General features: G+C 50.9%; 2 protein-coding genes across 6 annotated transcripts in view; one reads left to right on the top strand and one right to left on the bottom strand.

Moving 5' to 3' along the window:
- The window catches only part of NSD3 (nuclear receptor binding SET domain protein 3), a 32301-nt gene extending 22304 nt beyond the window's left edge, over positions 1-9997 (bottom strand). For all 4 annotated transcript variants that reach the window (XM_082298166.1, XM_082298167.1, XM_082298168.1 and 1 more), the window contains exons 1-3: positions 9770-9997; positions 3419-4146; positions 426-494 (exon numbers count right to left, since the gene is read on the bottom strand). In XM_082298166.1, coding sequence (XP_082154292.1) covers positions 426-494; positions 3419-4102 — 753 coding nt within the window. In that variant the 5' untranslated portion in view covers positions 4103-4146; positions 9770-9997. The remainder of the gene's footprint in view (positions 1-425; positions 495-3418; positions 4147-9769) is intronic.
- Positions 9998-11637: 1640 nt separating this feature from the next.
- Positions 11638-16722, top strand: LETM2 (leucine zipper and EF-hand containing transmembrane protein 2). Of its 2 annotated transcripts, XM_082298151.1 has the most exons (10): positions 11638-11986; positions 12302-12737; positions 12863-13006; positions 13259-13393; positions 13775-13978; positions 14566-14685; positions 15071-15181; positions 15315-15401; positions 16111-16185; positions 16443-16722. In XM_082298151.1, exons 1-10 carry the CDS (start codon positions 11940-11942, stop codon positions 16491-16493), a joined length of 1410 nt encoding a protein of 469 aa, XP_082154277.1. In that variant the 5' UTR covers positions 11638-11939; the 3' UTR covers positions 16494-16722. The 2 variants fall into 2 exon arrangements, with proteins under 2 accessions (XP_082154277.1, XP_082154276.1); XM_082298150.1 differs by lacking the exon at positions 11638-11986 and having other exon boundaries at positions 12129-12737.
- The last annotated feature ends 1542 nt before the right edge of the window (positions 16723-18264 follow it).

Genomic DNA, 18264 nt, shown 5'->3' with positions numbered 1-18264 from the left:
AGGATTTAGAGCACTTGGAAATGACACACCATCCACAGGGACTTGTTGTTATTGTTCTCTCGGATATCCCTGAGGTTTGATAATCCAAGATGAGAAAAACATTTCTTAGAAACATGACAGAAAGGAGCTGCACACAGCTGGGATTTATGTAACAACATCACTGACAAACCAAGATGCAAAAGAGCAACTGCCACCCCCCCAAAACGATTCTGCTTCCTAAGTTGATTAGAAATAATGCTTTTAGGATAAAATAAAGCAATAAATCCAGTACAATAAGAGATGCATTGATGCAGTAATGATTAGTAAGAGTTTAAAAGAAATGACAACTGATTTATCGGACAAATTAAAAGAAGCAATGGAAGAAACAGTCCAAAAATAGTAACATTCTGTATGTTCCAAAAGTGTTAACTGGTGTATGTACTAACCGGGGCTTCCTCCAGCACTGCATCTTCTCTTGGTCTCTCAGAGAGTGTGCTAAGCCTCTCGTTTGGTCTCTAGGAAATGGGTAACAATGAAGAGAAAAAGGAAAACAAACACAAACAAGGTAAGGGGACAGTAAAACAACAGAAGATAATAGTGAAACCAGGCAGAAAAAAATAATTCAGAGAAAGGCAACCAAGAACCCAGAAAACAGGAATATGACTGCTCCTTGTACTCAATTAACATAGTAACATCACAATAAAGAAATACCTGGTTTCCCCTACGCTATTTACATTACGATCGCACCTGACTATAACTACGTTCTCCTGTAACAGGTGACAGAAGAACATACATTTAGAAACAGTGAATCCAAATAACTTTCCACCTAAAATAATACACAATTTCCAAAAACCAGAGAACCCCATGTGAGGCTATCCATAGTAATGCGGTGAGTCTCACTGTACACCAGTTATCTGCAAGAACAGCAGTACATAAATCGTGTTAAATATACAACATGATCATTGTAAAATCGATGTTAAATTGCACAGAGTTGACAAATATATTTGGAGGATCAAACATGTCTGGAACACAGAGCAGAATCAGCCCCAACCAGAAGCTGACACTGACGTGGGGTGGCCATGCCAGACAGTGTGAGGGGACGGGCTGAGATAAGGGTTGGCTGGGAACTATCTCAGGAGACAGATCCCACACACTTGCTTTTCCTGCAGCAGAGAAGTCGGAAGTCAAAGGACTCAAAGAGCAGCAAAAGGAGCTGTCAGACACAAGCAGTGAGAAACTAATAATGCAGACAATCCCCGTTATTTGCAGGCCACTCCAAGCACAGACCCCACATCAGTCCATGCTGTGTGCTCCAGAGAGCCGGGGACACAAGGAAAGGGACAGAGCAGCTCAGGTCAGGGGTGGCATGGCCCAGTGTCTCATTTGGAGCTGTAAACATAAACCACCATTTAAGACTGATCACATTGCTATCTGCTGTGCAGAAATCCTTCCTCCCTGTACTGCAGGAAGCACAGCACTGATTCCTGCCTTTCCTTCACTACAGGGAGTTAGTGAAACCTCCCCTCTGCCAGAAGAGTCAAGCTGAGTTCACACACTGCAAACTCCCAGTTCCTCACAGAACATAACTACCGAGCAGAGAGGCTGATTCTTAAAACACGGATTCAGAGCTTGACGTTCATCCGTGTATTCACAACATTTCCACTTCAAATCAGGCTCTCCAGTATGGGCATACCCTCATAGTCAGTGGATTCCCACTGAGATTACAGTGTCAGAACAAGGAACAACTAGCAGATCATCCGACTTGCCACAGCCTTGTTGAGTGTAAAACTATAAAACAAGCACAGTTGTACAAAAAGTTGTTTGTTCCTATGAAGATGATCCCAAGTCACAAGTCTCACACCATTAACACTGAAGATGACAAAAGCGTACATGATGAACATACATGAAGATGAAATTGTGCAGAGGAAGGCAAAGCGATGGGAGGATGGACCTGAGACTGCCCTGGCAAACTCATACTGAAAACCACCAGCACAAAATCCTGTTCCTGTCAGAGTAGGCCGTGTCTGAAACAGGGCTGGGTAACATGAAACATTAATTGCAACACCACCTTTAGAAAGGGAAATGGAAGCAACAAGGAGGACAACAGCAAGACCAAGATTTCTGGTGAACTCTGGATGACACATACGACTAGGAACTTGGAATTCAAGATGCAAGGTTTTAGTTCAGTCTGTGAGAGACGGAAGATTCCATTCTCGCGGTAAGCAGGTAACAGAGCCAGAGGGACAGGCAGATCTGAAGCTTCAGGAGAAGAACAGGAGTCACTGGTAAGAGGGGAAACAAACTGACAGCCTGATGTGGGGGTGATGGAGTCTGGAGAAGAGGCCAGAAAGCTGGTACAGTGCAAGGGAGACACTGCTCAGGGAGTGCCAGCACGACACAGCAGCTCCTACAGCCACCTCACAGGGGCTCCAACAGCACCTCCATGGGGCACAGAACCCACTCTACTAGATCAGAGCTGACCCCTGCAGGACAGGATCTTCTCCCTGAAAGCACCAAGGGCTTTCACAGACTTTACAAGAAGCCCAGCTACATTCTGTAACAGCCCAGCCCAGCCTGCACTGGGCAATTTCTGTCCTGGCCAGATACAGCAACTTCCCCATTCCTGGCACTTACCAGCCTCTCTGCCACCCATTCTCTCAACTGGGAGAGGCAGAAACCAGCACCACAGAGGCAGCAGTAACAAGCATGAGAAAAGGAAACAGAAGTACTGGAGTGGCTTATGAAACTGAAAGAAAAAGAATGAGGGGGCAGCAACTTAATCTGGGTCTTTGCTTCCCGGAATCTCAGTTAACACCACCTGATGTACATCCTCTGGATATGGACAATATCATACAAAATCTGACATAAATGGGAACAGACAGCAATACTAAATCTTTCCAAAATGTGCTGTGTCAGCTGGTACTTCTCATTCCCCTGCTGATTTAGAATACTCATTTTTACTGGTCCTACCTATGCTACACAGCTCCTGGGTTTTGTAAATCACAATATTTTAAATATCCTTCAAAGATCAATTAAATATTTCACTGCTGAATATCCCAAGTAACCTGACCTTCCACTCAACAATCCAGCACTATTTTGAGAGGCAATTTTAGGAACGTGTGAGCTTTTATCCAGAAGTTCCATCTTCAACACTGGCTGGAGTGAAGCAAACTCTAAACATGCTATAACACTAAATAATATTTAAAAAACAGTAATAAATAAGACCCTTTCTAAAATTTATTTTTCATATGAGCCTTTTAACCAGCATTGTGTTGTCCTACAGACACAGCTCCCGGCAACCTCATCCTGAGGCTGTGACAAGTAACTAAAGCCTGGTGACTCAGAGCGTACACAGCCAGAACAAGGACAAACCCTGCTGGACAAGCTCTCCATCAACAATACCAGGTGTACAGATGGCTGAAATTACCATTCCACTTACATTTTGCTCCTCTGGTTCTAATTTTGGAATTTTGTGCGACTTGCGCTCTTCCGATCGGGAAGAGTCATGCTTGCTACTTTTTTTCCTTTTCTCTTTCCTCCCTTCATGTTTTGCCTTAGCGTACTCCCTCGCTTGGACTTCATTCAACAGGTCCCCACACAGGGAGGACTCAAACAATTCCCTGCCGTTCTGGATAGTTTTGGTTATTTTGAGTTTGATCTCTGGTGAGCCAGTCTTCTTTGGAATCCCCACTTGTGGAGCTGAAGGTGGTGGTGGAGGTGGCGGCTGGGGAGGGGAAGGTTTTTCCAGAACTTCATGCGGCCTCGCGTTAGAGTTCTCCATTTGGTAATACTCCGGGGGACTGAAGTTCCTGACTGTTCCAAAGCCATTGGCCGATCCATTGGGATACTGAGCGTACGTCTGGTATTTGGCTTGGGGTTCGTACATGCTGATGGCCGGGGGATACCCGTTGGTGAGGGGGGGCAGCTCCTCTGCCGTGGGCGTGGGGTACTGGAAGCCTTGCTGCAGCGCGGCCTCGTACGGCGTCCGGCCCCCATCCTCAGCAATGTCACTGCTGCCATCAAAGGCCTCCTCTTGGCGGATGTTGGCGGAGTCAATGAGTTGAGGTGGTTGCTGAATTGTGTTTCCCATGATCCCTTGCATGAAAGAGAAAGAGAAATCCATTGTTCTGCTCCAGCATCCTTAGCTTTCCCTTTTTCTCATAGGGCCTAGAGGCAGGGGAAGGGAAATAAGAAGTCAGTGTAAATTAAAAAACAGTAATTAAGCAAATTAAACAGTTGAGGAAAAAAGGGATCTCAAGATCAATTTCCCCCTCTCTATTCAGCAGCCACCCTCACATGGATTTAGACTGGTGTTACTGAGCCTTTACAAAGGGCTACTGAAGTGTCTTTCATACGGCAAATGTCTTCCTTTCCAAGACATTTCAAAAAATATCAGAAGCACCTACAAGTGCTTAAGAACTATAAGCCCTAGTCATGCAGGAGGAAGGGTTACTCCAACCCCAAACAGCTGGACAGCATTTCACCCTGCAGCATATAAGAGATACCAAGTTCTCCTGACACAGTCACTGTAAACTGCATGACCCAGGAACACCACAGAAGAACAAACAACAAGAACAACAAACAAGAAACCTCTCCTCCTCCCTCCCTACCTTCTTGCCAAAATTCAAGACATGAGCAGCCCTTAGGAGAGCAGGGCCCTGAGCCATGGGATGCTCTGAACAACAGCACAATGAAAGCAAGTGGATCATTCCACCTTGGCCACTGAGAAACCAGTGCCCTGCAGCAGCCTCAGAGGGGGCTTCCCAACCTCCACCCTCGCCTGAGACGCAGAGTACAGCTGGCATGCACTGGCTCTCAGCAGCTGTGTGAGGAGGGTTATTCTCCTGCCCCTCACACCTTATTTTAATATTAAGCACTGCATGGGTCTGAGCCTCAGCACCAACAGACCCCCAAACCCTGAGGTTACTCACTGAATGAGATTCCAGCTGAGCACTGGCATACACACCTTCAGCTTTCCAGTGCATATTAAAACACCAAAACCAGACTAAATCAGAGTTAGACTTCCAAAACTGAACAGCAGGCTCAGAGAAGGCTTTGCTATTCACGTAAGCAGCTCAATGTTCAACAAGAAGCAACACACAGTGACCTGACCTGCAGGTAAGAAACACCAGTTTGCTTCCCACAAGGTTAGTTCAGCCCTTTCAAAGCAAACACGGCCCCATGGTATTTGTTCTGCCTGTGTGGGCACGCAGGCGGGTTACTGTGCCCTTTTGGTCTGGGTTTGAAATGACATTAATGCATCCCACAGACACTTCTTCGAATAGGAACCTCAATTAAACCCTGCCCACATGAAATTCTCACCCTCCCAAAGCAATGCTTCTCAATACCTTAGCTAAGAGCTTTCCTAACACTGAGAACTTCCCTCCTCCAAGACTGCAAAAAGTAACCAAAGTTCCAACAGGAACAAGAACTTGATCAGATTTGTGCTGGATGTTTGGGGTGATGCTTTTGGATGACCTTCACACTCAGATTAAATTGATGTTTGTCTTATTTTCACTGCCCTGTGAGATTGACTCAGGCACGTTTGTCACCATAATTAAGCAATTCAGGGCAGTAACAGCACAAGGCTCTGCAGCAGAATTTTCTCATTGCAGGAACTTTCAAACCTCGGGGCCATGAAACCATCCCTTCCTCCACAGCTCTGCACATCAGCCAGCAAACCAACACACCTGCCACTGTCAGGGGGCACAGATCTGAGGAGCAGCACGTGGGATTGCACAGCAAGATCAGAAACCCCAAACCACCCCTGTTCTGGGAAGAGGAAGTGGGACTGTTTGTACTATTTACCACCAAATTGTTACTTTGCATCTGCCAAACCGAAGAGCAAACAGCAGATTCTCACACTAGGCTGGGCTTTATTTTTTACTAAAACCAGGTTAAATCTTCTTTTTCTTCTGAATACTCGAAAAGAACTCTTGGGAAGCTGTGGCAGCACTTCAGGAACATCCACAGCTGGAAGGGCACAGTCCCAGCTGCCGATGCAGCTCCCGCAGGCTCTGCAGTGGTGGCTGCCATTGTGCTTTGTTTTGTTACATGACAGAAGTGTGGATTAATGAACTTCAAAGCACTGCATTTACACTGAATTTAGGAGCTACCAGTGAAAGAATAGTTATGATTTCTTTCTTTTTAATTACTTCTGGAGCTCACCTGTGTCACTCAGCCTGGGTGCCAGCCTGTTCTGCACAGCTGGGACACCCCATCCCAAATTCGTGCCTCAGTTATTCTGTGCAGGCTGAGAACCAGGGTCAAGGCTCCACAGAACTGCTCTCAGCAGCCCCAAAGCACTTGAGGCTGTTCTCTGCTCTCCCACAGCACTGACATTACTGCCAACTCCTTCCTGCCGAGTCTCTCACTGTCATCACTGTTAACACACCCAGACTTTCCCACCCTCCTCCTTGCCCAAAATTCTGCATCAGTGGATCAGTCCCCAGATGCTGCCCAGTGAAGTGGCATCTGGGCAGGCTTACAGTGAGAGGACAGGCCCTGCAGTGACCCACAGTAACAGAACACGAGGAATCCTAAGCACACAGGAATCTCAACATCCAAGCCTAAGGAAGGATCACTTTGTGTATGTCCCTGAAGAACACCCCACTGTCACCGAAGAGAGCCATCCCTGCCGCACAGCAACACCACCCAAACCACAGGGCAACAGGATTTCCAGCTGATCTTGCAGAAATGTATTCCAGAATGAATTCTTCTCACTATGCTAGTGATTACTCTATTAACCCACCCTGTGAGCCTCCTGTGAGCGGCACAATTTTGATTCCAAACATGACCTAGAACAGATCCTGCACAACACTGTGATACAGTGATACAACACTGGCAATCAACAGATAAAGAAACAGTTTCATCATTTCAAGGTTTATAGGAAACGGGCACTTCACAGGCTGCAAACAACTTGAAATCAGCACTTTCAAAAGTGCAAGTGAATTTCCTAATAAGAGAAAGAGTTTCCTCTTTAAAAGTGAGTGTCCGCCATTCTGTTCTAGTCCTTTCCCAGGGTAGACAGGGACACAGGGCCATTTAAAAACACTGGGACTCTACACACCTTCAGCAAATATTTTCCTGTTGTCCATGGGAGAGTCACAATTCAAAGTACCAGAGGAAAAGTTAAATGAAAAAATACAAGCCATACAGAATAAGGCACGTCAGCCTAGTAGAAATCTTTCTTAAGTGAACACTGTTTCAGTTCCCATCCCAAGCTTCTCAGCTCAACTGAGCATAACTCAAAAAATCAGTTCCACTCCAAGAGTGCTCAGTGAGGGCAAGGTTTTGCACAGATTATGGATCCTCCAGGTTCACGTTTTCACGAACAACTGCAGATATCTAAAGCCAGTTTTAACATGAGTATTTTTCAACTTTGCTCTCAGAAAACAAGACTTAAAGTTCTCAAATCTTGCTTCCATGCTGCATTAAACTAAATAACAACTGACCTCAGATTCTCACACAATTCCAATCCCATGTGATCACAGCTTTTCTTCTTCCGAACCAGGGAGTTCTGTAGGTTTGGCTGAGGCTGGCTGTGGCCACAGCAGGGAGAGATACAGGAGCTACTGATAAAAGTCCAGCATACACATATTTCAAACAGAAGTTTCACAAAACCTTTTTCCACCTTTTTCTGTTGACAATCCCCACATGGGGTTAGCACAGTCAGAGGGAAGGTGGTTTATGGATGGAAAGTGTTTGCTGTGAGACAGGACCTGGCCTGCTGGCTCCCTAAGGGAGCTGGAAGCACTGCTGTGAGTCAGCCGTGTGTGCTCAGAACGGTGTCACTGCCTTGTCAGCCTGAGCTGGGCTTTCTATCAACAGGCTCAAAAGCAGAAGTTCCAGGACATCTTTATGTACAAATACCAACTCAGTTCCTGTCCACACAGACCTAAATCAGAGAGATTCAAAGTTCTGTTCACATCCTACCAACCCCTCCTTACCCCACAGATGTTTACTGCCATTTTCTGTGCTGTTTCGTTCCAAAGTATCCAACCTGCACTGGTGCTGGGCCCCTCAAGTATCCAACCAATGCAGCAACTGCTCTCAGTAGCTCTTCACTACTGCAGGTGTTAGACAGACAGACAGAGCTGCCTGGCTTGACAGGCCGGGTGTCTGAAGTGATGCAATCATTCCTGACCTCTCAAAACCTTAAGCCTGCAGTTCACACACACACTCCTGCATCTCACTTCTCTCCAGAGCTGAGCACACCCACAGTTTCTAGTCACTTTACCCATGACCCAGAGGGACACCTTTTTCACCTGGAACATCATCCAGGCAGATCAGAACTGTACGAACTGCAGACTGAAATAAAATAAAACAATTGTTTCTACTAATCCCTGCATTCAGTCTGCACAATCTGCTTTGTCCCGTTCTTCTCTTCATGTCCTTAACAAAAAGATCCCCCAGGCAAAGCTCTGTTTGCACACGTTAAGACAACTCCAAATTTTCACCTGCACATGAGCCTTTAACAGGAAACCCGGCCTGTGGATTTTCCTGACTCCAGCTGGACTGAGCTGTTCCTCCTGGCAGACAGCAGTGGTGAATCAGAGGCCTCTTGACAAACTTTAAAGAATTGAGGTGAGGCTGCTTCCCTGAGCACCTTTGCAAAGGTGTTTTGTGTTTGGTTTCTGAATGCCAGAAAAAACAGTCATGTCTCTACCTGGGTTTGATAAGGGCATTTGGAAGGAGTTTCCCACGGTGCTGTGGAAAGAAACAACTTGGACAGCAGAGAAAAGGGGTTTGTCTGAAAAAGGAGCTCAGAGACTCATTTGGTTAGAGAGCCACAGGATTCAAATAGGAAACATGGAGCAAAATCTTTGGATCTTCAGGAAAAGTCATGGGCTGGTCCCGACATGAAGCCAGAAGTCAGATCTCTGGCAATACCAAACACAGTAACGTCGTGACAGGCAGTCACGTATCACAACCAGGGCAAGAACCACAACGTGTGTCACACGAACCACCTCAAGCTCAGGCAAAGTCGCAAAACTGGAAAATGCAAAATATGTTTGTATTAAACAAAACATAACAGTCTTTGACCACCATCCTCCACTCTTACCCTGTACCTTCATAAAGCACGTGCTCAGGTTTTGGAACAAAATCTTTTCAAGCAGTTCATAAAAATAATTAATTAAAAAAAAAAAAAATCTAACTACCAAAGCTTTCACTGTGCATCTCTGCAAAAGGTCACTGAAAGACCTAAACAGTCATCAAAACACGATACAATTTTTCCTTCAACTGTAACTACTGGCTACTTAATATTGCCCTTTGGGCTAGTTAGTATCTACAGAACTATGTTATCGTTAAGACTTTTAACAACAAATTGCACTGAAACGACGGAGTGTATTGACAGCGAAATGAAAGCACTGCGAGACCACAACAAAGTGCAGCACAACGCAACAGTACCGCAAAAAAATAACATCGGAGCAACAACAAACCCTTCGCTGATGCGCAGCTCTTCCCGCGCGCAATAAAAGCCTTTTCCTCGGGCTGGGGAGGCCGCGGCACGGTGACACCGACGGCTCCGCTCGGGTGAAACCCCGAGTTTCTCGCCCGCAGCAGGTCGGGGCTCGGCCCCGGTGAGAGCCGCGGGGCCGGAGCGGGGAGCGCGGAGCCGGCCGGGGGTCCCGCGTCACGGCGCCGAGCGCGGCCGAACCCGCGGTCTGCCCTGCCCGGAGTGTGCCCGGCCCGGCCCGGCCCGGCCGCCCCGGTGCCGCCGCAGCTCCCGCAGCAACATGGCGGCCGCGGCCCCTCCACCCCGGGGCCGCCGCGGCCCCGCGCTCACCTTCAGTCAGTTCCATTCTCACGGCCCCGCCGCGTCCGCCCGGCCCCGCGCAGACAAAGGCGGCGGCGGCGGGGGCGGCGCGGGGCCTCCACCTCCTCCTCCCGCAGCACCAGCAAGGCCGCGACGGAGCCCCGGCCTCGATTTCCGCGCCCCCGCCGCTGGCGCCGGCTCCGCCCCGGGGAGGCCGCCCGCCCCCAGCGCCCGCCGCGGCCGAGGGAGGCGCTGGCGGGGCCCGGCGGGCCCGGCGGGTCGGCGGCCGAGGGAGGCGCTGGCGGCGGCGGCGCTGGAGCGGCTGTGCCGGTGCGGCCCCGCCGAGCGCCTCCGCCTCCGCCCGCCCCCCGCCGCCGCCGCCGCACTGCGCAGCCGCGCGCGCACGCGCCGCCATCACCCATTGGCCGCTCGGGCGGTGCCCGCCGCGAGGCACCACGGGAGATGTAGTTCGGTCGGGGGTAGCGTTGGGGTGACCCCCAAGGGGACCCGGGCAGAAGAGAGGAGTGCGCCGGGTCCGCGTCCACTGCTGGGCTCCGCGGACAAGAGAGGCAAGAGAATGGTCTGGGAATAGCTGTAGTAAAGGAAATCTAAAAAGTGATTCTGCTCCTCACTTTAAGGACCTTCCTAAAGGCCCTTGCACAGCACAGAACATCCATAGATCAGTCTCCTCGGGAACACGACTGTCTCCCCTCATTCCCACAGGAAAAACTGTTTTAGAGACATAATCTAAACGTGTTTAAATCCAAGTTTTGTACTGGGAGCTCTGGCAGCAGACTCGGGAGCTCTGTCCTTTTATTCACCCATCTTACCCCATTTTATTCTCTACTTTTAAAAATACTGTTTGGGCATCCATTAGCCAAAGAGTTCCACACCCTTTTTTCACTGGGGCAACAAAATGGTTTTTTCCCCCTAGTCTCTCAAAACTAGGTAGTATTTCATGGAATTTCAGAATCGCTTGGGTTGGAAGGAACCTTAAAATGATTTCAAGGGATCAAGTCACCTGTCACCTGCTGAGAATGTTTCTCCGGCTGTCAGTGTGTTCCATCCGCTCCTCAGACACACAGGACTGGGGTGTTTGTCTCACACGTCAGGGCTTCAGTCTCCCCTCTGACACCTCATTCCATGCAAAGCTGTTCCCAGAACACAGAGGAGTTTCTGCTCTGCTGTGTCCCGTCACACACAGAGCCGCTCACAGGAGCTCTGTGCTATATGTGGGCATTGTATGGAGAGAGACTATTGACCTGGGCCTGGAGCGACAGGACAAGCGGGAACAGCTTCCACTGCCAGAGCAATCTTGGGAAAAACTCTTCCCTGTGAGGGTGGGGAGGCCCTGGCACAGGCTGCTCAGGGAGGCTGCGGCTGCCCCATCCCTGGAAGTGTCCAAAGCCAGGCTGGACGGGGATAGCGGAAGGTGTCCCTGCCCATGGTGGGGGCTGAGCCTGGGTGCGCTTTAAAGCCCCGTGGCGGGGAGCGGTGGGTGCGCCCCGTGCGGCCCCGCTGCGGCTCCCACGAGGCCTCACGGCCCCCCGGGCCGCTCCCGAGCGCCTCCCACCGGCATGACGTCATGCGCAACGCCCGCGTCTCGCGATGGCGTCACGCACCGGCCCGTGACGTCACCGCCTGCGCGCCGCACCCGTTCTCGCACCCAATCAGTGGCTTTTCCCGAGGGCTCCTCGGGTCAAGCCCCGCCCCACTCTGCTCCCATTGGGCGGACCTCCAGCAGGACCGGGATTCTGACTTCTGATTGGCTGATGTCGAGGCGGTGCGGCGCGGCCCGAAGGCGTCACGGCGCAGATACCACAGAGCGGCGGCGGGTCAGAGCGGCGCGCGCGGGGCACGACGGGACGGGTGGGAGGGGCGGGAGGAGTGCGGCCGCCGGCGAGCGGAATCGGATCCGGGACCGGGACCGGGATCGGGATCACGGTCAGGGGATTGGGGCGACCGGGACAGGGATCGAGATCACCGGGACTGGGCCGAGCACAGGGAGCGGAGAAGGGCAGCGCAGCCCGGCCAGCTCAGCCGAGGACCCGTGGGAGCCCCCGGTCCGGCCCGGCCGCGCCCGGCACCGGGTCGGGGATGGGTCCGGCCGGGCCCCGGCCGCCCTCGCCGCCCCCCGGAGCTGCCGCCGCCCCCCGCCGCTGCCGGGGGTGAGGTGCTGGCGGCCCCGCTCCGCAGCGCCATGGCTGCCCGCGGCTGCAGCGCGCTCCTGGCCGCGGCCAGGGCCAGGTACGGCCGCAGCCCCCGCGCCTGCTCCGCCTGCGGGTGGGGAGGAACCTCTCGGGGCTTGTTTCGGCTCGGTTTACCCCGTTCCTTGGTAAAAGGGCTTCCGGGAGACGCTGCGGAGGCTTGGGTGGTTCTTCCCCAGGAGATGAGTCACTGGCACGGTAGAAGTTCTCAGTATTTCACCCGTTGCTGAAGGATCAGAATCTCAGCCACAAAATGAATTTCACGAGGTTGATTTGGTGCTGAGAGTGTGCATTCGGGTGCGATGCCTCGGTACTTTGGCCTCGCTGCACTGTTCTTACTGACACAACTCTCCAGTTTCAGAGGCTCCCAGCTCCTGGCGCATGCCAGCCCTCTGTACTCTCCAGCCACTGCTCTTGTCCAGCTGGTGGATTCCCAGTTAACCTGGACTTCAAGAGACTCCAAAAGCCATCCCTGGCCACGCCGTTCCTGCCTGGGCGCTGCCTTGCCTCGCTCACCTGCCCACACCTTGCACACTTCCACCTGCCCACAGCAGCAGCTCCCAGGTGCATCCCCGCCCCACCGAAATCCTGGAACCCAGGGAGCTAAAATTCTGACAAAACAGATCACAGAGGCTCCTGCAGGAAAAAAGTCCTTGCGACAAAAAGTTGTGGATGAGCTGAAGCATTACTACGATGGATTCCACCTGCTCTGGATTGACACCAAGGTGGCTGCCAGGATGGTGTGGAGGCTGCTCCACGGGCAGGTGCTCACCAGGAGGGAGAGGCGAAGGGTAAGTGCCACAACACATGGATAAAGTGATGCAGTAAGAGGCTTAACCCCTTCTTTGGACACATTTTGTGTGTCTGGCTGGGTGATAATCTCTGGGTAATCTCCGCTGTGCTCTTCTCCGTACAGTTGCTGAGAACTTGTGCAGATCTCTTCCGGCTGGTTCCCTTCCTGGTGTTTGTCATTGTCCCCTTCATGGAGTTTCTCTTACCTGTGTTCCTGAAGCTCTTCCCTGAAATGCTGCCCTCGACGTTTGAGACGGAGTCAAAAAAGGTTTGTGTCCTGTCTGAGGTTGTGGAGCATCCACAGCTCCTCAGAACATCTGTGCAGAGCTGCTGTTCCCTGTCTGCTGCTGGAAGTGAGGATCAGCCTCACCGAATGCATGAGGCATTCCCAGCCTATTCCTGAGCTGAGTGGGAGAGTTGGAAGGTTGTGCTATGGACAGGGATCGGAAGGAATGTGCACAGCAATTCCATTTCCTGCATTATATTTTCTAATTTATAATTTTGTATTTCCCAAATGAAGGAAGAAAAGCAGAAGAAGAAGTTAAATGCAAAGCTGGAGTTAGCCAAGTTCCTGCGGGAGACCATTGCAGAGATGGCCAAAAGGAACAAAGCAGACACAGGACAAGGGAAACAATTCTCCTCTTACCTGCACGAGGTAGGATGGGCTGTGCTGGGGATGGCAGCCACAGCAGCGACACACCTTTAGTGCTGCTGGTTTGGGCAGAGAACACGGGATTTGTACCAGGATTGTGCAGATGTTTGACAGCACAGAGCTGCCCTGTCAGGTGCTGTTCCCCGGGTGCCTCCCTGCTGACCCTGCTGTCAGAGCTGTGCTCACAGGAATTCCCATCCTGCAAGGGTGCAAGTTTCACCCTGTGAAACTTCCAGTGGCCACTCAGTAACGATTTCCATTTGACTTTTAACTGCATCGTCCCGTTTCCATCAGAGACAGGAGTTGCAGTGTGAGGAAGGGGAAGGGGGGAAGCGATTCCCAAGCAGTGATCCTGCTCAGGTTTGGGTTTGTCCCTTTGTTTAGATCCGTCACAGCGGCCACCGGCCCAGCACGCAGGAGATCGTCCGCTTCTCCAAGCTCTTTGAGGACGAGCTGACCCTGGAGCACCTGGAGCGGCCGCAGTTGGTGGCTCTGTGCAAGCTGCTGGAGCTGCAGCCCATCGGCACCAACAACCTGCTCCGCTTCCAGCTGCTGCTCCGGCTGCGCAACATCAAGGCCGATGACGAGGTGAGTCTGAAACAGCACAGAGGAATTGCTTGGTGCTTGCAGGTTCTGCACGAGGCTTGTGTTCCTGCCCACAAACCCTCCACAGGGCAGGAGTTTAATAGTGATGGGAGTCAGATCCTCCCCATGAGAGATTCCAGAGGAAAATGGAATGAGAGTTCATCTCCCTGTGCCTTTGTGGTCTTTGGGGAGCTGTAACGAAGGTGGCACTGCAGATATTGGCGCTAGTACATTTCATTGTGGAGTCATGCTAACGTACAAAAAAGGGATGTTTCAATGTGCAATGGGGTTATTTGGAAAATGGAACCAGATTTATGCGTGCAGAGTGGAGGGACAACATGTAATGGCCATAAGTTGCAGCAAGGGGAATTTCAACTTGGTAAGAAAAAAATTAAAATCAGTGAGTGGATAAACAGTGGAAGAGGTTGTCTGGAGGCTGTGAAATCCCCATCCCCTAAAGAGGCTCAAAGCACAAATGGAAAATTGAATTCTGAACAGGAGATTGGACTGGGGACCTGCAGAAGTCTGCTCAGGTGCAGCAGGGCCTTGGCTACTCTGTGCCTGCATGGGAGCGTTGCTGTTCTTTCCAGATGATTGCCAAGGAAGGGGTCAGTGGCCTGAGCGTGTCGGAGCTGCAGAGCGCCTGCAGGGCCAGAGGCATGCGGTCACTGGGGCTCTCTGAGGAGCAGCTGAAGGAGCAGCTCGGGCAGGTGAGTGTGCCCCGGCCTGGGCTGGTGTGGCCACGTTCCTCGGAGGACAGTTTCCAGGCAGTGGTCATGTGCAGCAAGCACAGCTTCCTCAGAATTCATGCACAAGTTTCAAGCTGGATCCTCACCTGCAGAGCTGAGGTCTAAGGCATGAAGGGTCCAGATTATGTCCCAGACCGAAGAGAAAACCAAATAGAACCAGGGCCAGCTAGAAGCAAGGTGAAGTGGGGTGTATTCTAAACTCCTCAGACCCATTTCTTCTCATTTTGGTAAATTAAAACTGTATTAGCCAAACTCAAGATTGCTTTAAGGACAAAGAGTGTTGTATTAATAAATACCCACATAGAGCCAATGTGAAATAACTTTCCCTTCTGTTCTCTTCCAACAGTGGCTGGATCTGCATTTAAAGGAGAACGTTCCTTCTTCTCTCCTCCTGCTTTCCCGTGCCTTGTACTTAATAGACATAAAGCCCCAATCTGTTCCCATTCCACAGAACAAGGTGAGTTGTTTGAATAAAACTTCTAGGTTAATAGCTCAACCATTATACATTATAAAAACGAATGACTGTGACAGGAATCTTGTTTTTTGATCCTACAAGTGGACTGAAGTTATGACTCTGTGTTCTTCTGCAGACAAGTGAAGCTGCTGGAGTGATGACATCCGTGCTTGAAGGTCAGGAGACCCTCCTGGATCCCGCCCCTGTTGTACAGGGAAGAAAGGTTAGAAATAGCAGTCTGCAAGCAGGAAAACGTGCTGAAATCGTTGGGAATTGAGTGTGACCAAACCTTTCCAAAGCTAGACAAAACCGGTGTTTGACACCATGGCACAGAGCACGAGCAGTGTCTGTTCCTGCACTGTGTAGATGTTTCCCCCCAAGAGCCTCACAGTTGCATGTTCTGACTGAAGAGGCAAAGGAAGGGAACAGGGATCTGCTGTGGCACAACTGGTCCTGTTGCTGGAACAGCTGGTTCTTCAGTACCATGGTACTGGCATGGTACTTGTGAGCCAAGGAGGACTCCCAACCTGAATTGCTTCAGACCTCAGCCCAGGTACATTTAGCTCAGAGAAGCCAGCTAAAGAGGACTTGTTTTTAGCCCTCCTACTGAATTTGGGCTCAGTTGTCCAGGACAAAATGAGCCACAGTTATCTAGAGTAAGAAAGCCAGAGCATATGGTTCTCAGCATCACACTGCAGTGAATTCCTTAGATTAGTCCCAGCTGATAAAAGCAGCAGCAGGAATCAAAGAATATTGTATCAACTGCCAGAAATATTTCCACATAGTTAAATTGTGCTGGGGAAACAATGGAAATGCCAGCACAGCTTTCACAGAGTGAGCGGGGAACAGCCTGACTCAGAAGGGAGAAGGGGCTGTGGGGTTTTGCCCTTTCTGAGAGGGTTCTGTGACTTACAGCTGCTTTTTCCTTAAAGAATGAAGAATTTGTGTCCCAACCAACAGAGAAATTGCCATTCTCAGAAGCGTCAGTGAAGCCTCCCCCACAAGAGGTGAGCTTGTCAGAGTTCTTACACTTCGCAAAAGAGATTGTTCTTCACACAGCTTAAAGCTAAACTGGAAGTTTGTAGTACAGGACACTGTGAACACTGAGTTCAGGGAGCAGCTGGAGAAACTGGATGAGAACTGCACTGAGGGCTTTTCAGTACAGAAATACCACACATGACATGGGAAGGCACCTTCAGAAAAGATTCTGAATTTCAAGAGAGATTTGTACTGCCTAAAATCTGCCTTTTTCTCTTGCCCCTAGACCAAAATGGAAGCGTCCCAGAGCAGCAAGGCCGGTGCCAATGGAGCCTAACCTGGAGCCAGCACTGGGAGGGAGCAGTTTCCATCTCCACACCTCCTGCAAATGGAACAGGGATTTCCCAGGAGGCTGCTCTACACAACAAGGCAGTAGCCCGCATGGGCCTCTCTGTCCCAAGCTTGTTAGCAGCTAGGCCACTGCTGTCTGGATGGTCCCAGCTTCTCTTTTGCACTGGATCCTTGCCCTGCTACTTTTAACTTACGGTGTAAATACGTTAATAACAGTGCTGCTGTCTGTGCTGTTCCTGAGCAGGTGTTTGTGCTTAGCAAAGGCAGCTTTTCATGTCAGAATGGCCTGTGCACAGAACAAGCTGGGCTGGAGGTCCAGCAAAGCCTGTTCCACAGTGTGAAATCCTCTACAGGAACATCCCCACACACCCAGGGCCAGCAGCTTGTCCTGAGTGTCACAGCTCAGGCTCTTGGTCCTGATTAGGGTGGTTTAACCAGTGACCAGCCCACAATGACCCATGTGGCCACAGTTTTACTGAGGAGGGCAACCACAGGGAAAGAAGGAGGGAGCAGCACTTGGTGCTGTGGTGGAGCTGATCAGAAGGACTTTAGACCTTGCTGGGCAGGAGCGGAGCAGTGACAGGAACAGCCTCCACCTGTGAGTGTTTGCTTCCCCAGTGAGTGCTGTGCAGGTGCCACACACTGTGACAGAATCAGACTTGCACTTCGAGGATCCCTCTGGGTCATGTGAGGGAGCAGCCCGGGACCTGCACACCTTTCCTAGGTATGGAGATTTGGTTAATCCTTACCAGGCTCAGAATACACACCAAGTGTTCTCCGTACTTGGCAAAGCGACTCCTCACACGCTCCAGTGATGACTCAGTTTTTGCCAGATTCTCAGAGGATACTGAAAAGTTGTTTTTAGCATTTGTTAAATTTTTTACTCTGTCCTATGTAAATGCTCAGAAATTGCTCACATTATGGATTTTAAATATGTATATTTATACTTACTGTAAAATTAGATTTGGTGCTAAGTAGGAATGGAATCTCTCTTCCAGATGTCAGATGGCCTTTAGAACAACCCGACTGAAAGCCAGTTCTCCAAGGTCAGGTGTGAGCAGCACTTTATACCTGAGGCCTCAGGCGCCTACAGCACCACAGAGCCAGCTGTCAGGTGTCCTGTGTCCTCAGCTCTGTACCTGAACCTCTCCTTGTTCATCCAGCCCGTCCGCAGTGCTGGATCTGTGTTTAATAAATGGGAACAAATGTTATTTCAATAAAACAACAACACCGTTGCTGCTGTGGAGTCACTGGTGCCTCTTGGCGTGATGATGAGGGAAGGCGTCTCCTCCTGCCTGGTGTTCCAGTCTGTGACTGCTCCTACTCCCAAAACCGGCGGAGGGAGAGGAGGAGGCTGGCCGGTGTCCTGGGCGGGATGAAGGCAGAGCCAGCCTGTGCCGACTGCCGAGGGAGCAGCACATTCCTCTGCTGAGAGGTTTCACAGATGGAGAGCGAAGAGGGGCTGGCGGGGAGCCTGGACATCACCTGGGCACCGCCCTTCCGTGGGCGAACTCTGGGTGGGCTCTGGTGCCTCCGACGTCCGCGTCCTCCAGCCATGCACCAGCATGGCCACGTCACCCTGGTGTGTGTGAGGGCTCAGGCGGTGTCCATTTGCTTCCTGTGCTTTCAATTTAGAAAGATCTGGAAGCTGGGACTCGCTTTTCCTTGGATTTCCCACGGTGACCACCCGCCCCAACCCCGTGTTCAGCCTGAAGAGCACAGGCTGTGGCAAAGCCTCCCTCCTCCCGGGGGAGCCG

Source organism: Coloeus monedula, assembly GCF_965178545.1.
Source record: "Coloeus monedula genome assembly, chromosome: 28".
Classification (NCBI taxonomy): Eukaryota; Metazoa; Chordata; class Aves; order Passeriformes; family Corvidae; genus Coloeus; species Coloeus monedula.
Note: the sequence above shows the minus strand (reverse complement) of the source record. Positions and strands in the feature narration are given on the sequence as shown.